Source organism: Drosophila rhopaloa, unplaced genomic scaffold (assembly GCF_018152115.1).
Source record: "Drosophila rhopaloa isolate 14029-0021.01 unplaced genomic scaffold, ASM1815211v1 contig_115, whole genome shotgun sequence".
In the NCBI taxonomy this organism is placed as follows: Eukaryota; Metazoa; Arthropoda; class Insecta; order Diptera; family Drosophilidae; genus Drosophila; species Drosophila rhopaloa.
Window position 1 is genome coordinate 5992857 of NW_025334990.1, and position 13586 is coordinate 6006442.

The window sequence follows — 13586 nt, forward strand, 5'->3', positions numbered from 1 at the left end:
TATTAAATCTTCGTTTTGAAGAACTCGTTTTTATTAATTTGTAAACGTAATTATCTTATTTTATGTAACTCAGATCAATCATATCATGGACTGTCTGCACAGAGCCCTGAATGTTTTACTAGTACACCCAAAATTAAGTTTGGAAATAAATGCTAACGAACAAAAATAATAAAAACGATGAGGTTTTAAATCTTTTACAAAAAACCTTTTAGAAACAGGCAACTCAAACTGAAGTGGACATGTAAACTTATGAAACTGGGCTTTTTTTGCTCAGTGTCCTGCTTGGGTCCCTTCCCCTCTCCCCGGCAGATGTGTGTATCTGGAGAGACAAGAGCCGCTGCCAAAGAGCTTTTGCGGCCCGGCATCTCACGATCTTTAACATGTTTTGTCTCGATCAGTGAAATCATTCAATCAGAACGGTCAGCATCAGCAGCGCTTCTTCGGTCGTTGCCAGGAGACAGGACACACTCACACTAACACTCACACTCAGACTGGGACTCCTGCACACTGGTAGTTGTAAATTATATAAGGTTAAGCCGAATCTGGTTTTGTGCTTTTATGGCAGGCCCCAAGCCCCCAGCCGCCGATTGAAAGTGTTTGAAGCGTTTCGTTTTTGTGCTTTGTAATGCTGCCATCAGCTCCTCGATCTTCGATTCTGCTCCTTATATCTATATCGTAATTATGCAAGATCGGTGGGGCTAAAGGAGGCCATCAGTCAAAGCAACGGCAGCCACAATAACCCACGGAAGCTGCCAATTTATGACACCCGAGGAAGAGCCTTACAAAAGGAGGCTTCCTTGTGCTTCTGATGCTTCTTTTACTTTTTTTTTAAGGGAGAGGAGGAGGAGTCTGCCGTTTCGGGTCCATAAAGCATGTTTTTAAAATTCCATTAAAATTTATTAGCATTTCACACAAAATGTGCATAAATAACCTGGGCGAATTTCGGGACTTTTGATAAATCAGCGGGAGAGTTCGGCCTGGACCATAATTCCCCGTTCCAGGCCTTTGATGATGATACAAAATTGGCTATCTTCTTGGGGTCTTTAAGCATTCACCTGAGCCTGCTGGGATTTCACTTCGATTTTCGATTTCCGAGTTTCATGAATTTCGTAAATTTGTGTGTGCGTGCTGCCGTTAATTGGAATAAGGAGGTGGGGTGGTGATAACTCCAAGCCCGATAAACAATTTATGCGCAATGCTGTTTGTTTTCCCCGCTGCTTTTTGTTTATGGACGCATTATCTAAACAAATACGAAAATAACTCATTAAATACAAAGGCCATAAAACCTGAACATTTTGGTTCGTGTCCGTAAACGGAAAATTAGAGTTAATGTTAATGCAATCCCGATCTCAGGGCTCCATCCCCTCCCCCCTTCCCCTGCCCCACTCCAACCCCCCTTGCTTTCTGGCTTTAGCGCTGGGTCCAAGCATGCATGTAAATAATTTGACAGCAGAGTAAATCCCAAGGCGGCCACTCGAGGCGCGAGGTGGGCAACAAGTGCAAAAGGCGAGGGCAACGAAATAAACTCAAGTGCACCACCGGAGATTCGGAGAAAGAGAGAGAGGAGAGAGGAGAGGCCGAGAGATAGAGAGCTGGAGAAACAGAAAGATAGAGAATGCTCCAGCGATCGCAGAGAGAGGAAAAGATCGCCTGCTGAGACTCTTCCCAGTATTACCAGGTGCTCGGGTTAAGAACCCAATCCACCTCAAAGTTCCTTTCTTTCTTTCTTTTTTATACCCTACAATAAGGAGTATTTCTATTTCAGACAGGGTCAGGTTTTTATATCAAATCATTTATGCACTATTTATTTTTATACTATACACTATATATGCCGAGCGTAAACATTACTTATAGTATATTTCATATGGTCTACAAAACGTAATATGTTTCTTCTTTTTAAATTTTTGTTTCTTTTTTTCTTTGCTCTTTAATAAAAAGAATTTTAATTGTTGACTGCGGTCTTATGTTTTTCGTACATTCTTATATTATAACTTTTTCTTATATGGCTATTATAAACTATTTGTGGCAGCGACAATTATTCATTTTTTTAAAACTTTGTGGGACGTTTTAATGCCAATAGACATTACACAAATGTAAACAGAACATATAGTTCTCAAAAATATTGCGATTCAAACAATATAGTTGTTTACAAAAACTTTATCCCTTTTATCTTTCGTAAAGTATTTTGAGATGAGGAAAATAATAATATAGCAAATGCAGATTAATATTCTGAATAAAATCAGAACAGTTTTTAGTTACTAATTCGTTTAAAATCCCCTTTTTTTAAATCTTTACGATAAAATATTGCACATGTCATTCGTTATACAAGGGTATTTCTAATCTCGGTCGGTAAATCCAGCCTTTCCTTTTGTACGGCTTTACTTTGGTGCTGCTTGTAATGCAAAGCGCATCAGGCTCAGTCGCAGTCGCTGCCTCAGTCGACGCCGTTCTTAGCGTGGCTTTGTCTGGATTCCTGGCCAACGGGCGGCTATAAATGACAGGTGGCAGGGCCATTTCACTTTTAGTCTCGAGGTGTCGACGCAGGCGCAATGATCCACTGGCTAAGCAGTGAGCTCTCGACCCCAAAGATCGCTTAAGACCCCTCCTAAAATCTAATCTCTTTCGATTCTCCTAGCTATTCTTCTTGGGGTATTGATATCCGCACCTGGTGGGCATGGAAATACAATCCAAGAGCGGAATCTGTTCGCCACGGAGCTTTTCCAAACCCTGGCCACGGATCGTCAGGATGAGAACGTGATCATATCGCCGGTTTCCATCCAGCTGGCCCTTGGTCTGGCCTACTACGGAGCTGAGGGTAGAACCGCTGCTGAGTTGCAGAAAACGTTGCATGCCTCCGCCAAGGAGAGCAAGGATGGTCTGGCCGAGAGCTACCACAACCTGCTCCACTCCTACATCAAGTCCAAGACCGTGCTGGAGATCGCCAACAAGGTGTACACCAGGGAGAACCTAAAGGTATCGAATCACTTCCGCGAGGTGGCCAAAAAGTACTTCGACTCCGAGGTGGAACCCCTGGACTTTAGCCGCGAAACGGAGGCCGTGGAGCGGATCAACCGGTGGGTCAAGCAGCAGACGCAGGACAAGATCGAACGGGTGGTGGACAGCCTGGAGCCGGATACCAATGTGGCCCTGGTCAATGCCATCTACTTCAAGGCCCGCTGGGCACGACCCTTCAACGACGAGGACACCCGGGATCGGGAGTTCTGGCTAAGTGAACGCCAGTCCATTCAGGTGCCCACGATGTTCGCCGACAACTGGTACTACTACGCCGACTATCCGGAGCTGGACGCCAAGGCCATCGAGCTGTTCTTCGAGAACATCAACCTGACCATGTGGTTCATCCTGCCCAACCAGCGTTCCGGTCTGCAGACCCTGGAGCAGAAGCTCAAGGGCGTCGACTTCAAGCTGCTCGAGGAGCGTTGGCAGTGGCAGAGTGTCTCCGTCTACCTGCCCAAGTTCAAGTTCGAGTTCGACACGGATCTCCGACCCACGCTGAACAAGGTGAGAGGTTATATTGATATTCCAGGGGGAGATACGATCTTAAAAGGAAAGAGCTAGGGCCTAGAACTATTTAGGGGTCTCTCAATTTAAATATTTAGATTTGGGCCCATCAAAAAGAGACTTTACTCTTGTTTAGATAAATCAGGCATTTAAAAGATCTTTGGGTCGTTTTCTGGTTTTTGTGGTTAGCTGAATGTTGATTTAAATTGCATAATTTTGTGATTTTAGGGCCATTTTCTTGTATTTATCTTACTGTAGATTTTAGAATGGGCAAGTCCAAACCATTTCGAAGTTTAAAAGCAATCTTAAAGACTTAAAATCCAGTCTTAGAATATAGTGATTTCATTTTTGGTTAATTTTTTTGGGTAATTGTAAAATACTTCCCTCTTGAGTGCAATTACAACTTCTTATATATTGTTTTCTTAATGAAGAAAGCATTGCAGTGCAAATTTCAAGAAAATATGGTAAGCGAAATATCATTTAAGGAAAATTAAACCTTAAAACATATTTCTTTCCAAGTCGTATTATAACTAAAAGTTGTATAGGATTAAAAAGAAAATTCCTTTTAAGTATTGCCCTAATATTTAAGTATTAGCTTGTATGAAATTCGTTCGGTAGTAGAATATTCCTTTGAATCTCAACTTTTAGATGGGAATCAGTGCCATGTTCTCGGATGCAGCCGACTTCAGCAACATTTTCCAGGACTCGCCCATCGGCACTCGGATCACCAAAGTGCAGCACAAGACCTTCATCGACGTGAACGAGATCGGATGCGAGGCGGCTGGCGTCAGTTGTAAGTCATGGGGTGTTCCGAAATTTCCAGATGTAACTACCACCCATTTCATCCCCCCTTAGATGCTGCTGGGGTGCCCATGTCCCTGCCTCTGGACCCAAAGACCTTTGTGGCCGATCATCCGTTTGTGTTCATCATTCGCGACAAACACGCTGTATATTTCACAGGACATATCGTCAAGTTTTAATCAACACATCATCACACATTCACTCAGATTAAGCACTTTAAACTGTAATCATTCCATACATCAATAAATGCGGATAACCTCCGCCAGAATTTAGAAATCCATAAACTTGCATTTGTATCCCCGAACTGCCTCGCACTTTCCCATGTTCTTGACCAGGAACACTGAAAGTAGATCAGGTTAATTTCGGTCATCTAATCACATTAAAAGTGGGATCCTCACTGTGTTTACGATGCAGATAACGGCCACAGTTCAACACCAGCATGGAACAGTACTCCATTTCCAAGTGGCAGCCGTTGAGAAAGGCGCAGATCAATTGCCCCTTGAATTCATCTGGACACGCGACACAATGGGACGTTAAGTCATGAGCATGAGCTCTGGGAAATTCAAGAGCGGCCAATGCCACAACCAAGATCTTAACCAAATGGATCTCCATTTCCTCGTCGACCGATTAAGAAAGCCTTAGATGTGGGAATGATTGGACAGAATGAACTGCTCTCCTCCGTTGACAGGCGATTCAAATTCATTAGTTATGGTAAAAATCCAATTACGGGTGTATTTGGGTATCAGATATGCAAGTCACAAGAAACCTGTTAAGTACACGGAGATAGCTCATAATATAAACTTTAACTTGGTGGTCTCTCAGCGCTTAAGCCAAAAATAAACATTTGGGTAAGAAGCATATAAAACCCCGAAAACCATCGAAGACAATTGCAATATTTAACTCGAAAATGACAAACAGAACGTGCGACCCCAAAATTAAGCAGAAAGAGTCGGAGAACATAACCGAATATAATTAACGACTTCTGGATGCACTGTCGCACCTTAACTTTTTCCAATGGACTTCGGAGCTAAAAAAGGTTAAGTGCAATGACAGTAAAATTATAGTTATAAAAATCTTTCCTTTCCAAAAAACTTCTTACCTTCCAATTATTTCTAGGAATCAAGTACTGAAGACACTTTCAAACGGGTTTTCTAAATTGTTTGAATGTATTGAGCCTTAAAAATTCATATAGCCTTAAAATTATTAAGAAAATAAAACAAGCTTATGGTCATAAATCATTTCACTGCATGAATATTTAGAAGGCAACCGTTCCTAGTTCCATTTTAAGCTTATTAAGTGGAATTGTAATTAATAATATTTTTTGTTTTCTTTAGATTTATCTTTGTTGTTTTTCCATAATTCGATTGAAATGAAATACCAATTGAAAAATTATGCATTTATATTGAAAACAGGAACAGAGGATAATAAATAATTTAAATATTATATAACATAGAACACGTTATGTAGAGGCTGAAGAAGATCGCATGATTACTCCCGGATGCTAGGATCTGGGATTAGCTAAATGAACTGTCAGTTTGCGGGGAAACAAGTTTCCATTGCCCTCGCGATGGAAGGGGCAGCACTTGTGGCTTTTGTTTTAAAAGCGCATGCACCATACACCATGCACCATGCACCTGCTGCAAGTCTTCCCCCTTTCGGGTTAGGCTCTTTAAAATTCCGCTCACAAGGCGAAGAAACAAAGAAAACTTGTCGGGGGCAACCGAGCGGTTCTAACAAAGGGACGAACAGAAATTACAATTGCAGAAAGATATCTGCCCGGATCTGCACCCATTATTTTTGGATTACCGGTATTCGAGCGGAGAGAGAGCGCCACGAAAGAGAGAGAGGGAGAGAGAGCGAGACCAGCAGGGGAGTTCGGCACTTTTTGGAGTTCGTCTTTGGGGCCGATCGTCAATGGCTTTCAGTCTGCTGCGCGCCTCGCACGACTACTCAACTCTCGGCAGCGCGCATGCGCGAACGGCTCGCTCGGATCGAAACGTATCGAAACGCAAGGGAACGGAACGGAACGGCTATACGACGGCCCCCGCGTTTTTCCGCATTTGCGTCTTTGCGTCTTTGCGCTTATCAAGTGCCGGGGATCGGTGAACGTGAACGGGAGTCCAGAAATCGGGCAGCTGTCGCGTGCAGTAGCCAAAAGAAGGAGTTTGCGGAAAATAATGAAATGCCTGCAGTGTCTGTGTTTTCTTAAGCGGCCGCTGGAAATGTGCATCAATTATTTTAAATGGCCAGTCACCAGCCCCACCCCCCTGCGGAATGTCCCCAACCACATGCATAAATACAATTAGGCCGCAAGATCGGGCCTGACCATAGCCAAAGTTAATTCGGTGTGCGAACCAGTTTCCGCTGGTGCCGCAAATATCGACAGGCACTCCGCAAAAATTTTTTTTTGCACGAGCGCGCCAAGAAATAATAAATACGCCTAAGCTCAAATTGTTGTCAGTTTGTTCGGCTTTTGTTGATTTATGTGCGCGATTAAAGGAAACAACCACAACGCAGTCAGCCGAGAAACCACAAAATAAGATAATAAATATAAATAATGCCAAAAGGCAGCACCCCCTCCCCTAGTGTCACCAGTGAAATACCTATGAATGCAAATCAGGCAAAAAACAAAGGCAAAAGACAACAGCTGATAAAACGCCAGCGATAAGAACCTCGGATATATTCTCCGCCTCTCAAACATGGATAACCCAAATCAAATGCCCGTGGAGCTAGAAAGGTGAGTGCCATGCCCGGATTGAATCAAAATCAAATTTGTATACATTTTTGGGAGGTTTGAGATGCCTAACAGGACTTTCATTAGATTTTATAAAACTTGTTTTTCTGTGCTTTACAATCTTAAGCATCTGAGATGAATCTATTGTCAAAAGTGACCATAAATAAACTTTATTGGCATTTTGCATTTAGCTTTTATTTTGCTTCTTTTTTGAGCGTGTTATAATCAAAATAGTTAACAGAATATTAAACACGGTTTCAGAAGTTGGCTTTAGACATAAGCATAGTTGGCAATGTGTCCGATGAAGGCGATCGAGTCCTTGTATTTTATGGCAAACACAAACGGATGATCTGCCTCGAACTTCTTGGAACGCGAGAAGAGGCCCTTTAGCACTGATTTTAAAGAGAACAAAATTCATTTAGTCAAGAACTCAAGGCAACACAGCTAACTACTTACAGCCAGTTTCCAGGGGCTGTTCAAGACCCGCTTCAGTGACCTCCACATTGGCCTTGTGCTCCACTGCGTTGATAAAATGGCTAACAAACATGCGGTACATGTTGCCAAAGTCGCCGTCCCTCGAGAACATGGTGTGGACGCCCAACTAATTTAAAACAAGTTAAAATAGGTTTAGAAGTCGTAATTATCAACTTAATATAGAAGTAATAAATAAAAAATATAATAGTTTCTTAAAATAAACAAATAAACATTTTAAATCATTCATTATCATCATTTCTTATTAAATTGAATAAACTTTTAGAAAAAAGATATAACAGCATCTAGTAGCCTCACAAGCTTAATTTTGAAATGTTAAACAAATTTTAAAATATTTTACTAGTAGTTTTTTTTTTTTAATTTGAAACAATTCCGTCTGTAACTAAAAATATTTTGTACGAACTTTCATTAGCAGATTTAGTGCTTAATAAATTTAATTAGCACTATGAATACTCTCAACTGCAATACCAAACAAAATGAATAATTTGTTGACATGTTAGATACTGGCCAAAACAAGGCCACAGAAGTAAATCTTGGAATCAAATTTCAATCATGTTTAAAACAAGCAAATGTTAACATAAACGAATATTTTTTTAACTACAAGAAACTGCATAAGTCAACTGATATTTCGATTAGGCACTATACCAGATCGAGTCGTACTCACCTTCTTGAAAGGTCCCTCCAAGCCCACTCCAAAAGTGACGCTAAACTTGGGCAGCAGCACCTCAACCTTGTGTTGGCTCATCGCCCCGATCTCGGCCAGAAGATTCTTGCCGGACAGCGACTGCTGCAGGGATCTCAAGCCGTCCTTGCGATTGGGCAGCAACAGGAGCATGGAGAAGTCGGGGTTCTGGTAGGGCAGCTCCACTACCTTGGCGTCCAGGGAGTTCACCTCCGCGTAGTTGAAGTTCTGCAGGGTCCACATGGTGTCCACCTTCACGGACTGCCCGTTTCCGGTGCGGAAGGATCGCTTCTCGGTCTTGTCCAGCCGGAAGGCCTTCTGCCAGGCGGCGGAGTAGGAGACCCCGTTCACGATCACTCCCTCGGTGCGATCGTTGAGCAGCTCGGAGCGGAGGATGTCCGTGATCTTCCCATTCGTCTTGGTGGCCACCACCCGGTTGATTCCGTCCGCCGTGCGCTTGTTGTACGGCGGATGGAAGTCCAGCTTGTCGATGGTCGAGTCGAACTGGCGCTGGGCCACGTCCCGGAACGATCCCTTGTACTCCAGGTTCTCGTTGATGTAGATGTTGTTGGCCAGGCGGAAGTTGTTGTCGCGGGTTAGGGACTGCTGGTGGCTACCACTCCGCTGGCTCACCGCATCCGCATCACCGGGCCCAAGGCGCAATCCCTGCTGCAGCTCCGTCGCCGTCTGACCTTTGGCCCCCACGAAGGCCAACGCCATGGAGCTCTGGATCGTTGCCGGCGAGATGACCAGATTCTCGTTCAGATGATCGGCGCCCACCGCATTGTAGAGATCGGCGGCCAGCAAATTGCGATCGGCAGCGGCATCGTAACCCAAGGTTTTGGCCTGCGACACTGACGCCAGGAAAACTAAAAGAATCGATGCGAAACATGGCATTAGTCGCAATTTGTTTGCAGTCTCCGCCCCGCCAGATGAGTGCACACTGGCGAAAATATATGAGCACCATTTGGGAATCACCAGGAATGGTTAAATGGCGGTAAAAATGGCTCAACGTGATTTTAAAGCGTAATAAATCGTGGTTTAAATCACTTCCATTTACTAAGTACCAATTGACAATCCAATTAACAAAAGTAATTTGAATTAATTACCTAAGCTCAAATCAGATTTTGCTATATATTTTTTTATTTAGTCGAAACGTATTTGCTGTACTATAAATACATTATATGAAAATATAAATGATTTACACTTCAAGCTAAAGATTGTAGAACAACCTCAAAAACCTTGTTTATCAATCACAAAGAAAAAGAGTTTTGAAGTTTGAACATACTGGCACACTGATGTTTTACCCTCTTAAATTCTGCATTCATATTTCAAATTGAAAACATGTTGTTTGAAAGTAACTTTTTAATCTGTATCCTATAATCAAATGTTTTTTTTTTAATGCTTATTTAAAACACTAGCATTTTCGTCTACCAATTTCGACAAAGCTTTCTCGCTGTGCACAAAACAGATCGTTTAATTGGGGCTTACGTAATAGGCAGCTGATGATGACAGCCATGGTCGTCACATAAATTGTTGATGGGCGTCTCCTGCTCCGCTTGATTCGCACTTGAGACTTCTCCGAGCTCGTCGGAATGTGAACTGAAATCGCGGCGATCGCCGAGCGACTTTAGAGGCTGTTCCAAGTTGGATTTATACGCTAAAACGATTCGAGCGATACATCGGCATACCTCTCGGCCCCCGAAAAACAGATCGCGTGTGTTTACAAATCATTTGTCACCTTTGGCTTGCCACGGATGATTCTGTTTATTTTTCAATGATTTGAGCGAAGATGATAAGGCGATAACCCCAGTTAGTGTTAGCATTGGAATCGAATACTAAGTGAGCAGCAGAGAGAATCAGATGTCGACGATGTGGCCGGCCAGCAGCAGGGTCTTGTCATTGCCGATGGCGTAGAAGAACGGATGATTGATGACCAGGGGCAGGGCTCGTCGGAATAGATCCCCGAAGGCTAGAAGAACAGCGGGTTACAGGGCTTCTTGGCCACACAGTGTCACGATCACTTACAAAACGATCCTCCCGCGTCTCCGCCTTCCTCCTGCAGCTCCAAAAGGCTGCTCTGCACCACTGCTCCCAACGGAGGAGCCGAACTGGACAGCATGGAGCTGAAGACCTCGCTCAGCTGGATCTCCGATGTGAATAGCTTCGCCAGCCCCAACTGCAAGAAATATTTTTGTAAGTTGAGGTAGAGTTTCACATCTAATCAATTGACAGTTTTCAATCACCACTAATTTTTGGTGGTCAGTAGTTTACTTTTCTGTATAACTATCTTTATAAATATTAGGAATATTAGGAATTTCAGAACTAATATCACAATTAATTGTATTTAACGAGAACCTCATTTAGTAGTATTTTGCAACCTTTAAAAAGACAAAATTCTACGGCATCCAACTAAGACTTACTTAGATATTTATAAATCTTGATGATAGAGTAATTTTTGTGTTAAGTAATTTGGTAAAACAAAAGGCAGGTAGTAATTTTTATACCCTTGCAGAGGGTATTATAATTTTGGTCAAAAGTGTGCAACGCAGTGAAGGAGACATCTCCGACCCTATAAAGTATATATATTCTTGATCAGGATCACCTCCTGAGTTGATATAGCCATGTCCGTCTGTCCGTCTGTCCGTCTGTCTGTTTATACGCAAACTAGTCTCTCAGTTTTAAAGCTATCGAGTTCAAACTTTGCACACACCCTTCTTTCCTTTGCACGCAGTATATATGTCAGAACGGGCGGGATCGGCCGGCTATATTCTATAGCTGCCACATAACTGATTGATCGGAAATGCCATAATTTTGTTGTTTTTAAAGTTAGAAAGCTGGGATTTTCTATGGCTTTTATATTTGGCCAATCAGTCCGACCTACCAAATTTCATAAGGATCGGCCGACTCTATCCTATAGCTGCCATATAACTGATTGATCGGATATGCCATAACTTTGGTGTTTGTTAAGTTAGGAAGTTGGGATTTTCTATGGCTTTTATTTTTGGACAATCAATCCGACCTATCAAATTTCATAAGGATCGGCCGACTATATCCTATAGCTGCCATATCAAGGGTATATCAACTTCGGCTCCGCCCGATGTAAGCTTTCCTTTCTTGTATGTTGTTAAATAGTTATGAATGGGATTAAACCTTTGAGGACTCAAATTCATTGTTTTCAGTAGTTAATCCAAGAGTAAGCCAAAACATATAATGAATGAAAGCTTTGTACTAATCAACTTACCTCTTTGAGTACTTCTGTCAGTGTAGAGTGGACCAGAATTTTGAACTTTGGCAGGGTGAGGGCCACCTTGTGCTCCTCGAGCTGTGTCCTTAGCTGCTGGAGGTCGGACTGCGCCAACTTCCGCTCCAATTGGGCCAGTCCATCCGCCCGATTCGGGTACACAATGAGCATCCTCAGATCGGCAGTGGCGAATGGCACCTCTATCAGTTGGGCATCCAGAGCTGGCACCTCGGCGTACCTGTAACGTCGCAGGCGAAACATGGCATCCACCAGTCTGGGACGACTTCCTCCGGCCAAGAAGTTGATGCTCTGCGTCTCAGCCGGGTCGAAGGATTGCGCCCAAGGAGCTCGGAAGGTCAGTGCCGAGACGTGTAAAAAGGGCGTGTTGTGCTCGGCCAGCAATTCGAGTTGGGAGGCACTCACGAGCTCCCCCAAACTGAAGTTGCTGCGGCTGAGGAAGCCGTAGTTGATGTCCTGGGCCGCGTTCGAAGCACTTTCCCAGCTCAAACGGTGGCAGCCTACTCCCATTTGGGAGGCCAAGGCCGCGAACTCATCGCGGAAGTTGAAGGTGAAGCGCTGCTGGGCGTAAAAGTCACTGAGCAGCCGCAAGCGACAGCCAACAGCGGCGGACTGTTTGAGGTCCGAGAGAAGAGCCTGAATGTCCTGGACCGCTTCCTTTGGACTACTTGCGTGGGTCAGCTCCAGAGCATGACGAAGGTCCCTTCCCGATTCCGGAGAGCTTCCCGCGTACAGAAGACTGAGGGCCGCCTGTATCAGCAAGGGGGAAACCACCACATTTGCGTCTGGCTGGCTCAATCCCAGCTTAGTGGTAAGACGCAGGCCAAAGCGATGATTTGAGCCAGTGGCAGCCGATCTGGCCGAGAGCTCAGCGCCGACTGGAAACGGTGGGACTGTGACTATAGTCAGGGCCACAAACAGGGCGAAGAGTAGTGCTCCGTAGTTCATGTTTTTGGGAAATGCCAAGCTTCGAGTAATGCTAATGATCCAGTGGCTTACACACAACTGAGCTACGCGCTCATTCATGGAAATTAAAAGTATATTGAGACATTGAGCTCATTGATTGGAGAGCTACCAGGCCAAAGCTCGGCGCTGAAGGTCGCTGGTGATACGGGGCAGTCTGAGGGGCAGAGGGTTCCGAAATTCTCTGAGAGATTTGTTGAGAGGGATTCTATCCGGGGCACTCTATCCAGTTGTCTTGTCTTGGGGAATTTTCAAGTTCGAATGCTCAGTGAAGTGTGCCGAGTCGACACTGCAACACAAGCACTGAAAGAGTTTAACTGTTTATCTCAAAATATTTACAACTGCAGAAATATATACAAAAAATAAAAAAATAATAAGTTGTTAAATATTTTAACTCGCTGTTCAAGAGTAATTATATCAAAATCGATTCATTCATTATTTCATTTTCGAAAAAACTTGATATTTCTTTTTTAATCCGTTATAACATACAAAGTTCTGACTTTAATAATTTTTAACTAGAAGTGCTAAAATATAAATTTAAATGAAATTAAATTCCCAGTGATTATAATAATCACAAATTTCTTAAAACTCTGGAAATCCATCAACCAAATAATAAAGTTCAATTTATATAATTTAGCGCTAAGAAAGTTGGCTAATATAATACTTTTTTTCCACAATCATTAATAATTTAGATATAAAAAAATTTTCAAGACCTGGGTCCCTGAACCGAAAGTTCTAAAACCCATGATATTTTAAAGTTCTAAGCTATATATTTGAGTGTATGCAACCTTGAATGGACGCTATTAATTATGCCCAGCTTTCAGCGGGTATTTCAATAACTCATCTCCTCCCGCGTATTGGTTTTCCCAGCATTCTCTCCCCTGCGTTCTAAAGTCAGATCTAGTGCGCATGAGGAAGTTTCGCTCGCTTTGAAAAACGATTGAGAAATTCCCCTTGGATTTACGGTCGTGGATGCGGGGAAGGCAGCAGGTTGGCGGTGGTTTCCAAACGGGTTTGCCAACTTACAGAAGCGAGCAAAAACCAATCTCTGGGAATCCAGAATAGCCGGCAGCCTCGGCAAACAACTGGGGAAAAAAGGCATGCAAGTAGATGCTGCTCCGCATCAGAATCTG

General features: G+C 43.2%; 5 protein-coding genes across 5 annotated transcripts in view; 2 read left to right on the top strand and 3 right to left on the bottom strand.

Moving 5' to 3' along the window:
• The first annotated feature begins 2480 nt into the window (after positions 1-2480).
• Positions 2481-4604, top strand: LOC108050920 (serine protease inhibitor 42Dd). Its single transcript, XM_044458499.1, has 4 exons — positions 2481-2568; positions 2636-3519; positions 4168-4312; positions 4375-4604. The coding sequence occupies exons 1-4, from the start codon at positions 2550-2552 to the stop codon at positions 4497-4499; spliced, it is 1173 nt and encodes a 390-aa protein (XP_044314434.1). The 5' UTR covers positions 2481-2549; the 3' UTR covers positions 4500-4604.
• LOC108050942 lies at positions 4430-4947 on the bottom strand. The gene is made up of 2 exons (XM_017132858.1): positions 4719-4947; positions 4430-4660 (listed from the first exon to the last, which is right to left on the bottom strand). The coding sequence occupies exons 1-2, from the start codon at positions 4930-4932 to the stop codon at positions 4590-4592; spliced, it is 285 nt and encodes a 94-aa protein (XP_016988347.1). The 5' UTR covers positions 4933-4947; the 3' UTR covers positions 4430-4589.
• Positions 4948-6258: 1311 nt separating this feature from the next.
• The window catches only part of LOC108050928 (protein prickle), a 70578-nt gene continuing 63250 nt past the window's right edge, over positions 6259-13586 (top strand). Inside the window, exon 1 of the mRNA XM_017132844.2 lies at positions 6259-7057. Coding sequence (XP_016988333.2) covers positions 7020-7057 — 38 coding nt within the window. The 5' untranslated portion in view covers positions 6259-7019. The remainder of the gene's footprint in view (positions 7058-13586) is intronic.
• LOC108050936 (serine protease inhibitor 42Dd) lies at positions 7228-9849 on the bottom strand. The gene is made up of 4 exons (XM_017132852.2): positions 9720-9849; positions 8211-9097; positions 7511-7655; positions 7228-7446 (listed from the first exon to the last, which is right to left on the bottom strand). Exons 1-4 carry the CDS (start codon positions 9745-9747, stop codon positions 7325-7327), a joined length of 1182 nt encoding a protein of 393 aa, XP_016988341.2. The 5' UTR covers positions 9748-9849; the 3' UTR covers positions 7228-7324.
• Positions 9951-12512, bottom strand: LOC108050935 (alaserpin). Its single transcript, XM_017132850.2, has 3 exons — positions 11473-12512; positions 10257-10407; positions 9951-10200 (listed from the first exon to the last, which is right to left on the bottom strand). Exons 1-3 carry the CDS (start codon positions 12436-12438, stop codon positions 10088-10090), a joined length of 1230 nt encoding a protein of 409 aa, XP_016988339.2. The 5' UTR covers positions 12439-12512; the 3' UTR covers positions 9951-10087.